At 55.7% G+C, this 12,676-nt stretch overlaps 10 protein-coding genes across 14 annotated transcripts; 4 read left to right on the top strand and 6 right to left on the bottom strand.

Moving 5' to 3' along the window:
- Positions 1-176: 176 nt before the first annotated feature.
- Positions 177-386, top strand: KVP18_003873 (uncharacterized protein; the record flags this gene model as incomplete). Its single annotated transcript, XM_067955977.1, has 1 exon — positions 177-386. One exon carries the CDS (start codon positions 177-179, stop codon positions 384-386), a length of 210 nt encoding a protein of 69 aa, XP_067807019.1.
- Positions 387-680: 294 nt separating this feature from the next.
- On the top strand, positions 681-1,841 carry KVP18_003874 (uncharacterized protein; the record flags this gene model as incomplete). 2 transcript variants are annotated; one of them, XM_067955978.1, is made up of 1 exon in its annotated part: positions 681-1,841. In XM_067955978.1, one exon carries the CDS (start codon positions 681-683, stop codon positions 1,839-1,841), a length of 1,161 nt encoding a protein of 386 aa, XP_067807020.1. The 2 variants fall into 2 exon arrangements, with proteins under 2 accessions (XP_067807020.1, XP_067807021.1); XM_067955979.1 differs by having other exon boundaries at positions 684-1,841.
- A 3-nt stretch (positions 1,842-1,844) lies between these two features.
- Positions 1,845-2,783, bottom strand: KVP18_003870 (uncharacterized protein; the record flags this gene model as incomplete). Its single annotated transcript, XM_067955973.1, has 1 exon — positions 1,845-2,783. The coding sequence occupies one exon, from the start codon at positions 2,781-2,783 to the stop codon at positions 1,845-1,847; it is 939 nt and encodes a 312-aa protein (XP_067807015.1).
- Positions 2,784-3,015: 232 nt separating this feature from the next.
- Positions 3,016-5,141, top strand: KVP18_003868 (uncharacterized protein; the record flags this gene model as incomplete). Of its 2 annotated transcripts, XM_067955969.1 has the most annotated exons (3): positions 3,016-3,140; positions 3,167-4,316; positions 4,346-4,567. In XM_067955969.1, 3 exons carry the CDS (start codon positions 3,016-3,018, stop codon positions 4,565-4,567), a joined length of 1,497 nt encoding a protein of 498 aa, XP_067807012.1. The 2 variants fall into 2 exon arrangements, with proteins under 2 accessions (XP_067807012.1, XP_067807013.1); XM_067955970.1 differs by lacking the exon at positions 3,016-3,140 and having other exon boundaries at positions 3,219-5,141.
- Positions 5,142-5,149: 8 nt separating this feature from the next.
- KVP18_003871 (uncharacterized protein) lies at positions 5,150-5,588 on the bottom strand (the record flags this gene model as incomplete). 2 transcript variants are annotated; one of them, XM_067955975.1, is made up of 2 exons in its annotated part: positions 5,150-5,443; positions 5,472-5,588. In XM_067955975.1, 2 exons carry the CDS (start codon positions 5,586-5,588, stop codon positions 5,150-5,152), a joined length of 411 nt encoding a protein of 136 aa, XP_067807017.1. The 2 variants fall into 2 exon arrangements, with proteins under 2 accessions (XP_067807017.1, XP_067807016.1); XM_067955974.1 differs by lacking the exon at positions 5,472-5,588.
- Positions 5,589-5,682: 94 nt separating this feature from the next.
- Positions 5,683-6,675, bottom strand: KVP18_003865 (uncharacterized protein; the record flags this gene model as incomplete). Its single annotated transcript, XM_067955965.1, has 1 exon — positions 5,683-6,675. The coding sequence occupies one exon, from the start codon at positions 6,673-6,675 to the stop codon at positions 5,683-5,685; it is 993 nt and encodes a 330-aa protein (XP_067807008.1).
- A 17-nt stretch (positions 6,676-6,692) lies between these two features.
- Positions 6,693-7,307, bottom strand: KVP18_003872 (uncharacterized protein; the record flags this gene model as incomplete). Its single annotated transcript, XM_067955976.1, has 1 exon — positions 6,693-7,307. One exon carries the CDS (start codon positions 7,305-7,307, stop codon positions 6,693-6,695), a length of 615 nt encoding a protein of 204 aa, XP_067807018.1.
- A 29-nt stretch (positions 7,308-7,336) lies between these two features.
- On the top strand, positions 7,337-8,950 carry KVP18_003866 (uncharacterized protein; the record flags this gene model as incomplete). Of its 2 annotated transcripts, XM_067955967.1 has the most annotated exons (3): positions 7,337-8,096; positions 8,125-8,288; positions 8,318-8,950. In XM_067955967.1, 3 exons carry the CDS (start codon positions 7,337-7,339, stop codon positions 8,948-8,950), a joined length of 1,557 nt encoding a protein of 518 aa, XP_067807010.1. The 2 variants fall into 2 exon arrangements, with proteins under 2 accessions (XP_067807010.1, XP_067807009.1); XM_067955966.1 differs by having other exon boundaries at positions 7,337-8,242; positions 8,270-8,950.
- Positions 8,951-9,311: 361 nt separating this feature from the next.
- On the bottom strand, positions 9,312-11,810 carry KVP18_003869 (uncharacterized protein; the record flags this gene model as incomplete). Its single annotated transcript, XM_067955972.1, has 1 exon — positions 9,312-11,810. One exon carries the CDS (start codon positions 11,808-11,810, stop codon positions 9,312-9,314), a length of 2,499 nt encoding a protein of 832 aa, XP_067807014.1.
- Positions 11,811-11,892: 82 nt separating this feature from the next.
- On the bottom strand, positions 11,893-12,321 carry KVP18_003867 (uncharacterized protein; the record flags this gene model as incomplete). The annotated part of the gene is made up of 1 exon (XM_067955968.1): positions 11,893-12,321. The coding sequence occupies one exon, from the start codon at positions 12,319-12,321 to the stop codon at positions 11,893-11,895; it is 429 nt and encodes a 142-aa protein (XP_067807011.1).
- Between the last annotated feature and the right edge of the window lie 355 nt (positions 12,322-12,676).

The following is a 12,676-nucleotide window of genomic DNA, read 5'->3' as shown; positions in this document are numbered from 1 at the left end:
GGGAGTGGGACCTCCTTAACGCCGCTTATGAAGGCTGGGGCAGCAGCAAGCGTATCCCCAAGAAGTACCGCCCAGTCAACTCGGTTCCTGAGTTCTGTGGGCCGGAGGATGAGATCCTTGATGGTCTCCCTCAAGGTACCGGCTGCTACCTGCATCCTAGTTGGTACGGTAACTTCATGTGCGCCGACCTGGCTAATACCTTCGACTCCAGCTTCACACGCCTTTCACATAAGGACAGGGGGTCATGCTGCCAGGAGGTCGGCAACCGAACTGGAGGGTTCGGCACGAAGGAACAGATGAAGGACGCCCTCAAGGCGGGCAGCCTCGGCTCCATTCTGTGCCCGGGTTCAATCGGTAGTGGTCCTGGGTCCTACTGTCAGGCTTAGAGTTTGTTTTTGTTCGGAGAAGAGAAGTTTTTTATTTACAAGAGAATAATGTGTTTACTTTTTCCTCTTGGCTATTTTTCCAGAACACATATTACAACCGATCTTACATTTAAGTTGTTGCACCACTCAATTCTTTATTAATTGTTTTGTGGCTAATGAGGGAAAGAGGTACAAAAAAAGTTTTTTACGTGTGGCAGTGCTGTTGTCGGGTGGCTTTCAAATCTATCAGGCCAACTCATGACAACAACTTTGACGCCTCGCGCTGGAGACAACAGCGCGAGTGCACATCACATAATGATGCTGTTGGTACCAATTCTGGCGAGCGTGTCCGTTTCGATGCAGGTGCCAGTGCTGCTCAGGAAGCGCGGGAACTTGGAGAACAAGACGGTGCTCAAGAACCAGCTGGGGGGATGCCCTGTGCCCGACCGCAGCTTCGTGGACATGGAACGCGTCTGCTCCGAGTTGTCCTGTGCCAAGTACCGTGGAGTACTGAAGGGCCAGGCCTCTCGCTGCATCGCGTCGTTCGTGTGCGGAGACTGCACTGCAGCGCCGGAATCTGGCAGCGAAGTGGTCTCCGCTGAGTACTGTGACTCGCTCAAGGACCCTGCGTCCAACTCTCGAGTCCTTGCGGTGGGTGGGGGGAAGTTGGGGAGCGGGAAGCAAGCTAAAGGGGGCAGTCTGGTTGTGAACTTTGATTGGAGGGCCGGGGGACGTGTGGTAACTCAGTCAGCGCTAGACTTCTCCCAATGCACAGCTGCCAAACCTCCCAGCGCGCAGAAGGCGCTATTCGTCTCCAAGCTAACCTTTATGGTTCATGTCTCTCGGATTGCACGCTCAGCGACGAGGTCGTTGCTTAAATCGGACCGCCTCACCTTTAAAGTGGTGTTCGACCCGCCTGCAGAGTATGACAAAACTGTACACCGCAACCTACCTTGTCGTCGACTGGAACACCCCATCAAGAGCGTGGACCTCTCCAGCGGCGAAACCCAAACCATCGTGATGTCGGTGGACCTTGACTGGGCCCTACAGGAGCATCTGACAGCTGACAGTTTCCGTCTAATGGCCACGTGTCAGGGGAAGTGCGACATGGACTCCTACATGGTGTGTGCTCGCCTTGTGTGCCCCAACATGTCAGAGGCAGCCTTCGAAGACCTCATTCGGGAGCAGGAGGCGGAACTCAGCCCAGTGGAGATCGACGACGACCTCGACGAGATCAAGGAGCGCGCCAGTAAGGTACTGAAGGCCCCAAAGAAAGATGAGGAGCCGAACTCTGACTCCGACTTCGACTCCGGAAGGTCCATCAGCACTGTGGGTTCAGAGGTCCTGGCGCCTGACGTTGTGTACACTGCTGGAGACTCAGATTTCCAAGGCATGCTGCTGTGGGCGGCAGCAGGCGTTGGGGCCATCGCATTGCTCATGGGTTGCATGTTTTTGATGATTCGTCAGAACGCATGAACATTAGGCCTGATCGTCGCTCTGCGCTATCACTATGCCAACCAGCGCGGTGACTCGAGTGCGTAGAGTGCCGAGGTCTTCCGGGCACTCGTACTTGCTGTTGATGAAGCCGAAAATCCGATGGTTGTCTTTCAGCCAGGCCTTGCACGTACAGGGTAGCTTTTCGGGCATGAAGACTTCCACGAAGGACGATAGGTCAATGCGGGACACATCTAGGCAGAGCTGAACGTACGGATGGTCTCTTTCGCGGCGCCCGTACATGATGCAGAATGTGCCTTCGCGGGTGTGTTTTAGCAGTGCGCCCATCGACAGGCCGTCAGCAGTCTTAATCTCGAACTTCCACCCAGAACGGAATCCCTTCGCCAAGAATTCAGAGCCGAATCCGTGGCCTTGGCCCACGGATGCTGACAGGAAGGGCGAGCGCGCGTAGACGTTCTCCAGACTAACGTTGCTGCTCTCGAGACGCAGCACGGACAACGCGGCTCCCATTGCGGCGTTTTTGTCGATTGTGAGGGGAGGCGTGTCCACGAACACTGCGTTGACGTTGCGACTGTCCTCCAGCTGCACTAGCAGCACCATCGAGCCGAACAGGCGGTCGCTGTCTTCCAGCAGCACCAGCATGCCTGGTAACCTGCCCACCATCCGCAGGAACTGAACACAGATCTTGTAGAAGCCCTCGCTCATGTCGGGGTTCACTGTTCCTAAAGAGCGTTTGGTGCGTGCAAGACCCGCCTCCTGGTCGCAGGCGAAGAAAGCGACTACGGCGTCTAGGCCTTCAGTGTAGGGTGGCTTTTGGAAGAAGCTCACGCTGGCCTCGTAGTCCTCCGCGTCAACGATCAGGTAGAGGCCCTCCCCACGAGCTTCTACGAACTTCTTGGACTCCCCAGTTCGTGGGGGAACCATCTCTACAGGAGGTAGGACTGCGCTCAACGATGCGCTCATGAAATTCCTGGCTTTCTAGAGCGTGACTCACATTCAAAACCGCAACTCTAATGTCGCAGATCTGTCAATTTGGGAACAGCATCTCGAGGCGGCCACCGTAAACTGGGTGCTGCAGGCCACAAGTCTATTTACGAAGAAGACATGTCCGTCGAGCTGGCGAGTTAGGAGCTGCGCCAAGCAATTCAGTCCGACTCCCAAGATCGTTCATAAGACTGACGAAATAAAGCTAATTATGGGGAACACGATCAATCGCTTAGTGTTCCGCCCTCCAAAGCCGAGCACGTACTCGGCATCGGGCTTCCTCCAATGGACCGTCTCCCGCCTTGGAGACGAGCTGCCGTTCATATTCGTGGACAAGTGAGACTGGCAGCCTCCTGACACAGTCGGGAAACACATACACTCCTCTTCTTCCACTGCAACGCCGAGGACATCGGAATGGTGGCCAGCACCTTCATCCAGCGAACGCGCCTATGGAAGGTCAACCTTATGCTCATAGAGTACCCAGGTTATGGCCTAGCCACAGGGGAGCCTTCGGAGGAAGGAGTGTACGCAGCAGCAGATGCCGCCTACCACTGGCTTACGCGGAAGCAAGGCTTGCCGGCGTCCAGCATAATTGTGCACGGACGCTCTTTGGGCTCTGGCCCGGCATGCCACTTGGCGGCCAAGTACCCAGTGGGCGGGCTGGTCTTCCAAAGCGGCTTCATGTCAATTCTTCGAGTTAACTTTGGAGTGAAGGCTCAGTTCTTCGGAGATCTCTTTCAAAACCATCTGAAGTTTCCATTGATATTCTGTCCGGTATTCTTCATTCACGGAATACAGGACTCTACAATTCCTTTCGACCACGCCAAGATCCTGTATGATAAACATTTTCAAGCTGGTAGGGAAGTGGTACGTCCGCTCTGGGTGCAGAGTGCAGACCACAACGACCTAGAGGTCCGTTACGCGAAGTACGCGACGTGTGTGGGTTACTTCCTGGAATACATTCGGACTCTGGAAGAGATGAACTGCGAGGCGCTGGACGACAGCCCAAAGCACAAGCACAGAAATCCACCTGTGGGCCCCGATGAGTACCCATTGTCACCCATTCAAGAGTTGAGGTCACCGCCTCGTATGCCTGTCCGCACGCCTCTGCAGAGACCAGCCACGCCTCTTCGGAGACCTGTAGAGGAGAGAAGGCGGCCCGTAACCCACGGACTTCCACCAAGCCCCCTACGTAAGCCCGCCCGCAAAGCGAGAAGAGCCAAAGAGCCGCCGTCCGTCGAACATTCTAAATCGCCAAAGGGGGAGCGAAAGCGAAAGCAGAGACCCATCAAATCCGTCTATTCGTTCGAGCAGATCGGAGATTTGACAAAATCGCTGATCGAGTTGAAGCCTGTCGTAGAGCCTAGTACTGCCGCGAGAAACGAATCCCACCCCAACGTGGCTGGGAAGGGAGAATCCGATTCGATTCCTGTACCACTAGTCTCCAATGCAGCTCGGGTCGTGAGCTCCATGCCCGACGTGTTCATTCCTACAGTAAGGCCTCCTGAACCCGTAGTCATGACACGGGATGAACAGGGCAGGAATTGCAAGGCAGCCGTAGTTCCGTCATGGGTGTCAGCTACGCCTCTGAGGGGGCCAGTCCTGACTACGACGCCTCTGAGGGGGCCAGTCCTGACTACGACGCCTCTGTTAGCTCCATTGCCCGCGACTCCGCTAAGAGCGCCGCCTTCTACACCGCTTGTAGGAGCGCCAACGCCTTGGGCAGTCCCAAGAACTTCTATGATGTTGTCAAGGCCGTCTGACACTAGCAACCAGGTGGCCGAGTCGCCGTTGAGATTCGTCCACCGAGACGACGAACTTTTTTCCCCCTCTCGCGGACCGAAGTCGGCTCGAGTGGCGACTCTCACACCTCGACCCGGCCCTCACCCTGCCTCGCCAACGGAGCCTTCATCGGGAGTACAGAGGGTTCCCAATTTATCCCCACGAGACCCCTCGACAGACCTGCAACCAACAAGTGACACGCCCAAGAATCTCCCAAAGACCCCACTGGTTCAAGAAGCACCAGGCGACATGGCCAGCGAGAGCCCCACGGCATTTGCTGGCCTCCGGCACAACCTAAGTCATCCCAACGGACTACAGAAGCTCGAGGACCGTTCGAGGCAGTCTTCAAAGGAGACGAGGCCCCACCTGAGGATCTCAAATGAGACCAGACCCCATGTCGAGACGAGGCTTTCGCCGCTCCTAAAGCCTTTGCGGCGGCCTATTAGTGCGCCGGATGAAACGGTGGGGGAGATTCCAGCCACGTATCCGCTGCCAATGTCCCCCCAAATCACAGCAAGCCCTTTGGTGAGGCGTCGGCGTGTAGTGAAGAATTAACTTCAATTTTAAGAATAGAACTCTTCCACTAATCGCGCTTCTGTTAGCTCGTTGAGAGACGTTGCGCCGAAGGTCTTTTGCTGAAGCCCCTCCAGGTCCGTGAGGACTTTGTTTTGCGAGGATGCGATCAGCATCTTGTCCCGAGTGGAACAGGATTCGGGTACCCAGCGAATCAGCACCAGCTTAGAGTTTCCACCGGATTTCGGCGGCTTCATACGGTAGACCACGAAGTAGGCATGCTCTTGGCTTTGTATCTCCTTGAGTTTAGCAACGTCAGCGATGCTACCGTTACCCTTAGACATCTGGATGCTGACGGGGTCTTCGTCTTACGAGCTTAAGCTTCTCGTCTTCGATCTTGACGACTAAGTAGTCCGCTTTGCCTTTCATCTTGAACTCCGTGTAGGCTTTGAGGAGTTCTTCCACAGGAGCGATTCCGGACGTCGTCATGGATATCTATTTGAGAATATCCTGAGTCACACAAATTGATCAACTTTGACGTGGTGTGAGTGGCGGAAAAGATTTCTATTTTTCAATTATCATGCTATGTCTTGGGTTCTTTGGGGCACTCGAACTTGAAGGGGGGGGTCCCCTCTAGACTTGCCAGAATCTGTCGATACCACTTGAATGAGTGCTGCATCTTATTGTTCTTCAACAGCGTGACGGGGCACATCGTCTGGTACATGTACTTTGGGAGTCGGACCAGCGGCACTGGGTCATAGGACAGCTGGATAGTGGCTGTGCGGTCGCAGCCGACTTTGGCCTGCCAAATGTCTATGAAGGAGCGTGTGGCATAGAGGGGAGAGCCATAGAAGTACGCCGCAGAAAGATAAGCGCCTTGCCCTTTCTTGATAAACAGCATCGCACGATCCATGAGGTCAAGGATGGCCAGAGAAGCGACTGCTGCCCCGGACGAATGACCAGCGATGGCCACAGAATGGTCTTGTAAGCGATTAAACTCATCGCGGACCCAGCCGTCTATGCCACGCCAGCGCTTCATAAAGCCCCAGTGAACCTTTACCTCCTTGCCAAAAACGCGGAATGGCCCAGGAAAGACCGCGAAGGACTCAAACCAGTCCACTGTCTCGAGGTTCCCATGGAACGTCACCAAACTGAGCTTTTGTAGCTCGTTGCTAAGGATTCGGGCCAGCCATCCCGCCGAGTGTCGTTTCTCTCTCAGGGTCCACTCCCCACAGGGCAAAACTCCCGCCCCTTCAGACAGCGCCGCGTTGAGCAGACTAAGCCACTGCAGCGTGTCCGGTCTGCATGCAGCCATCACTGGGCCGCCACTTCCATCGTAGACTGGGCTGTAGTGACCGTTTACCTTCCACTCCACCAGCACGTCTTTGACGTGCTTCGGATGATGGAAGAAATGCCAGCGGCCCACCCGTTGCAGGTGATATTTGTTGTCATGTAGGAAATCTTCGTTTCGCGTGCAGTTTACTCGCTTAGTAACTTCGTAGCCATGCGACCCAGCAGCGTATTGGCAGTAGGTCACCGGTGGCGAAGCAGCCAGCAAGGCGACTGCCGTTCGCATCTAGATTCTGTAATTATTCAATCATCAGTCGCCTCCACAGCGGCAGAAGCCGCAGCGTCGTCTGCGTGCGCCTTATCGAAGGCAGCATCCGCCCCCAGACCCGCTCTTACGTATGCCCGCCTCGTTAACGATAAAGGTTCGATGTGCTCTTCCTTGGGGTCGTATCCCATTCCAAGAAGCATTGCCATCCCGAAGTCCTCAATCGGGACTTCCTCATAGCTTTCGGGTTTCCACGGCACCAACAGCTCCAGCTCTGCTTTGTACGTGTCCTCTGCGTTATCCCTTCGAACTCGGGCTAACGCCGAGTTCCGACTCAGTATGGGCTCTGGTAGTGCTCCCTCAGTCAAGCGAGGTGCTGGACTTGGGTCGCGCTTCGTCCGCTTCTGCAGGAACCGTGGGGCTCCTGTAGACCGGTGTCGCTTGGCCAGGCGGTTGCGGCACAGAATCGTAGGCGTCGCTGCCTCGCGGCGTACAACGTCGGTCTCCTGTACGCCGCCGCCTCTGCTGAACGCCAGCACGGTGGACTTCTGAATCTCACTCGTCACCGCCCGCGCAGTCTTCTGCTCGAAGACGCTGGGCGGTGACGTTGTGACCGCTAAAGCCTTCTTCTTCTTCAGAGAAAATTTCAGCATCACGTGTGACCTTATTGTTGAATTCAAGCATGCTTCCTGTGATCGTTGTAGCTGCTGTCACCTTCGAAGGCGGGTTGGGTTCTAGAGGCCAGATTCCCTGGCGGGTGAAAGCGGACCTTCAGTGGTTCGAACACGTCACCTGTCGCCGACGGTCGGCCGTGGTGTTCGGTCGCAAAACGTGGGAAGGGCTTCCGCCTTCGGTGAAAGAGGACTCCCGTCGTAGGTATATTGTCATCAGTCGAGACTTCAAGGAGACAGGTGTCACTGTGGTGCGGTCCTACACCGCTGCTCTGGAAGCGGCGGGCAAGTTGTCCGTCGAGCAAATTGTAATTGCCGGCGGAGCGCAGATCTACGCGGAAGCCCTCCAACACTCATCGATCGACACCATCTATCTAACGCGCTTAGGGCGCAGAGATGGCGAGTTCCTCAAAGACAAGATGGACACTTTCATGCCGCCGATTCCTGTGCTGGACTGCCGGGATGCGAAGTGGGCGATGACCCCGTTCGCGAATCACCCCGCAGGATTCAAACTAGTCGGTATATCGTCAACGGTCGGGAATCCAAAGGGCTCGTGTACCGCCTTCGATGTGGTAACCTTAGTGAGGGTTGAGCAGGAGAACGAGCCTCTTAGCAGGGAGGGCCAAGCGTCTGTCGTTTCTGCGTATCTGCACCCGCCACCAAAGCCATGCGCACTCACGCCTTGTCTGCTGGATAAGCCAGAAGAGTGCCAGTACTTGGATCTAATCGCTCAGATAATACAGAACGGCGCCTTCGAGATGGACCGGACTAGTGGGGCTCCTTGGGAATGGCGACGCAGAAGTTGGCACTTTTGCGCAGTTCGGACACACCTCTCGGTTTTCACTCCGTGGGGGAGTATTCCCTTTACTGACGTCAAAACGCGTTTTCTGGCGCGGTGTTGCAGAGGAGCTTCTTTGGTTTGTTAGGGGAGAAACTAACGCCAGGCTTCTTCAGGAGAAGAACGTGAGATCGTAGCGAAGGTAGTGACACAGATTCATATCTGGGACGACAACAGCTCCCGCGAGTACCTTGACAGCATCGGACTGCCTCACCGAGAGGAGGGTGACCTTGGGCCTGTCTACGGCTTTCAGTGGAGGCACTTTGGCGCGCAGTACGATGACGTGCATGCTGACTACACCAGCAAAGGCTTCGACCAGCTGAAGTCCGTCATCGAAACCATCAAAGTGAACCCCACAGACCGCCGCCTGATCGTAAGCGCGTGGAACCCCGCGGCCCTGAAGGAGATGGCCTTGCCTCCTTGTCATATGTTCTGCCAGTTCCACGTGGACGTCGAGAAAGGGGAGCTTTCGTGCGCCATGTATCAACGTTCGTGCGACCTTGGCTTGGGAGTTCCCTTCAACATCGCGAGCTACTCACTGCTGTTGCGAATGGTCGCAGCTGTAACCGGCTACGAGCCTGGAGACTTCTTCCACGTCATGGGAAACACTCATGTATATCGTACCCACGTGGAGGCGCTGAAGGAGCAGCTGCAGCGCCTTCCGCGACCGTTCCCGTTGCTGAATATTAAGCGCGTGCCGGACGACGTCGAAAATTTCTGCATAGATGACTTTGAGATCATCGGCTACAATCCGCAACCCAAAATTGTAATGAAGATGGCTGTGTAGCAAAATTCAAAATACTATCGCTAGCTATGGTTATTGTGCAGCTATCTCCCATGACTCCGCCGCCACCTAGGAGGCAACAAGTCGGTTTTGAAGCGCATCCGCAGGCGGTGACTATTCCAATGGGCGAGCCACCTTTGCACGTGGCACACTCGCAATACAAGGAGTTCCCTTTGGCACGCCGACGCCTCTAAGACAAGTGTTTCCGCAGGCAGATGCTTCTAGTAAAGGAGAATCCGCACGCCGACGCATCTTGTGAAAGGCCGAATTGTGCAAGTACTTTATACTGTTCACTTTCTCTAATCCGCTCGTGTCGTTCGCCGCGCGCTGTGCACTCGCTGTCTTGAAAGATTCATTTGGTTTGTCACTCCTGAGTCACCCGCGCCGGTTCCCGGCTGCGATGCCGGCTCCTTCGGCGACCGGCTCGAGACGCCAGAGGTCTGTGGTTCTCCGTCAAGTCCGCAATGTCGTCTCTGAGCCTGTGGATCTCTTCCAACATCTCCGCCAGCACGCTCCAGTGGTTGCCACTCGAGATGCGCAGGTAGTGGTTCTCGGACTCTAGCTCACGAATCCGCCTCTGGTCACTGGTCAGCGTGCTGAGATTGGGGCGGATCACTACATGTTTTTGGCGGGGTTTGGGTGGTGGAACCTGAGAAAGCGGCGGAATTAGAGGTCTTGACGTGTTATTACGATGCACCTTGGACTGTTCCCTACAGGTGTTTGGTTCTTTGGCAGTGCCGTCAGCCTCAAGAGGCTCTTTTACAGACACAGCGCAGTTTCTGGTAGCACGGCGCTTCCAATAACGTTGTATCGCCTTCGCACTGGAGACGCGAAGTCCCAGGATTTGTAGGGCATTTCGAATTGAACGAAGGTCTCGCCTCACGACAGAGCCCTTCCATAAAGCCTGCAAAGCGGTAGCAGCTCTCCGTTGCCGCTGCAGCCGGTTGAGCCGTAGGAGGAACCGGATGCTACATGTCGCGACCTTCCACCGCAACCGTACATAATCCGAGTGGCTCGCAACTATCAGCGCCTGCAACCCGTCCTCGTCCTCGAACACAGCTAGCAATGCTTCCAAATGCTGCTGCTTTAGGAAAAGCTTCGTGGCTCCGATGCTGAAGTCTGTCTTAGGACACTTCATCATGTTCATAAGGACTCGAGCTGCTGAAGGGGGTGAGAGCGCTGCGAGGCCCTCATTCTTTGCCCTGAGAGAGGACAGTGGAAGCCTCACAGGGAAGCCCTTGTGCATCACTTGGACCACCTGCTCAGCTCCCAGATTCTTCAATTGGTTGAGGACAAAATCGTAGTTGAAGGCGTCAGCCACATCAGCTTCGTTGGGTTTGACACAACGCACGAAGTGGCATTTGCTACCGCTTAGCGTGTCCACCAGAACGGAGACGTTGGCGGTGTAGGTTTCCAGGGTGGTCTCCTTGGTCACCTTGAAATCGTCGAAGACGACGTTCTTCGCTTGTAGCAGAATTCGGTTCGATCCGCTGATGCTCTGAGCGTTCTTGCTTACGAAGGAGCCAGAGGTGTACTCCACCGAACCCACGAAGTGCTCAATCACGAAGCACTCTTTTCCGATGAGATGTGGCCGGTCGGTGGTGTGCTTGACCTGGTGCAGGAACCAGGATTCCTTCTGGCACAGAGGGAGTTTGGTCTTCGTCGCATCGTTCAGCTTGGCGAAGATGCCCGATACTGGGTGAGTGAAAATCGTAAGCTCCCCCCCTCGGTACTTGGAGCTGATGTCGAAGTTCAGGTCTGCACGTATGCCCTCTCGACGCATCTCCTCAACCTCTCCGAGCACGACGCTGTCGTAGAAGAGGCGGTGAAGCTCCTCGTTGGCGTAATTGATGCACAGCTGCTCAAAGCTGTTACTCTCGAAGCTCTCGAACCCGAAGATGTCCAGAATGTTCAGGTGGTACTCGGCGTCGCACCGCTGCTGATTAAGCCTGTTCACCAAATACTGAAAGAGCCACTGGTAGACCGTCTGTGAGAGTCGCACTCGTAGCAGGTCAAACTCACTGGGGTGGGCCAACCGAGACACGTCCCTCACCTGCTTGACTTTCAGGTGGCGCTCCAGGTCTGCCTGGTCCATCCGAAGCAGGTGGGCGATGTCGTCGACTGGCGATTCGTACGTGAGCTCCCGCAGTAACAGTGTGGCGTCGAGCACGTCCTTTACAGGCCTGGGATTGATGTCGCATTTCAGAAGATTCGCGCTCACTTGAGGCCACCGCGTGTAAACAGGCCCCTCGAAGCGCTTGTCCATGCTCAGCGACTGCAGCACGTGGAAAGTCTGCTCCCCATCCGCCACGTGAGCGACCCTCGACGTTTCCAGTAGGAAGACCACCAAAGCCGTTCCTGCAATCTGGAACTCCTGTCGCAGGTTTACAGTAGTCAAACGGCCGAATCGCGATGAGTTGCGATTCAACCGGGTCTTCGCGTTGCCGAATGCCTCCAAGAGGTCTCCCGCCGCGCTCAGCTGCTCGCTGATACGTGCCATTCGCCCTTGGTCCTTCGTTGCTTGCAGGTGAACCAGCATGTCCACCATCAGGCGCGTGTTCTCCGTCTTCCCAGACCCACTCTGGCCGGCCACTACGACGGTGCTGTCGGCCTGCTTGAGTCTATACATCTCGCGCACAGCCCTAGTGACTTGAGAGTACACGTGCGGTTGTCTGTACAAGCCTGTGGCCACAGCGTCACGCACAGAGGACGAGTAACATTTCACCGGCTTGTTGGGGTTCACGGAGAGCAGCACAAGCCCCAGAGAGGTGTAGATCTGGTCGTGGTCGTACCGTCTTTGAAGGTTCTGTGCGATGGACGTCAGACCCAGGTCAGGCAGGCTGCAGCAGTCATCAGCGTCCATGTGCACTGAAATTGTGCACACGAACACCTCAGTGCAGCGAGGAAATCTAGTACACAACACGCAGAGCGACAAAACACACGCACTACCGCAGATGCTGGTGCACCTGACGAGCGAAAACGATGGACGTCTCATCGATGGAGGATCTACCAGTAAACTCCATCTGAGTGAAAGCCATGTCGATCACAAGTCGTTCTAAGAGTCCTCCTATGAACTTGGAAGCCTTTGGGGTGCATTCAACCAGGCTGCAGATCATGTCGTGGGAGAAAATGCCGGCTCTCGTCCTGGTGTTGACGGTGGTGGGCGTGCAGGGTCCTCTGCGTCGGGAGGCACGAGCGTCAACAACAGCGACTGGAAGTTGCTCTTCGTGTTTGATACCATCATAGTCGAAGTGGAAACCAGCTGCCAGCGGCGCGCTCGAGTCGGGGACCTTTTCGAGTTTTAAAGGCGGCACACGGGGTTGGGAGCGCTGGAGGCGCTCCACTAGGACAGGTTCCGGCTCTGCCAGGGACATATCTAGATACCTGGATTGGCTGGAGACGCTGACAGGAGTACTGAACCTCTGGGACTGGCGAACCAGGTCTGGAAGGCTAAGGGCTGGCGGCGATCCTGTTCGGCATCTTTTGTGAGCAGGCTCACGTTCGTCGGGACGTGTCCTCTTCAGCAGAGGTCGTCGTCTCGTGGGCGGCGAGTCGTCAGGGGAGCAGGGAGAGGAGCCATGGTCAGCTGTCGTGCCCACAGACAGCCGAGAATCGGCGGACTTGTCACACGGGATCGTCAGTGACGCACTAGAGATGCACGACGTAACAGATGGACGGCGATATTCTGCCGTTCTTGCGGGGGTGTCTACAGGCAAGGGCATTAATGTG

Source organism: the organism of the source record quoted next (assembly GCF_019968955.1).
Source record: "MAG: Porospora cf. gigantea A chromosome Unknown PgA_NODE_669_length_12721_cov_327.735, whole genome shotgun sequence".
Classification (NCBI taxonomy): Eukaryota; Apicomplexa; class Conoidasida; order Eugregarinorida; family Porosporidae; genus Porospora; species Porospora cf. gigantea A.
Note: the sequence above shows the minus strand (reverse complement) of the source record. Positions and strands in the feature narration are given on the sequence as shown.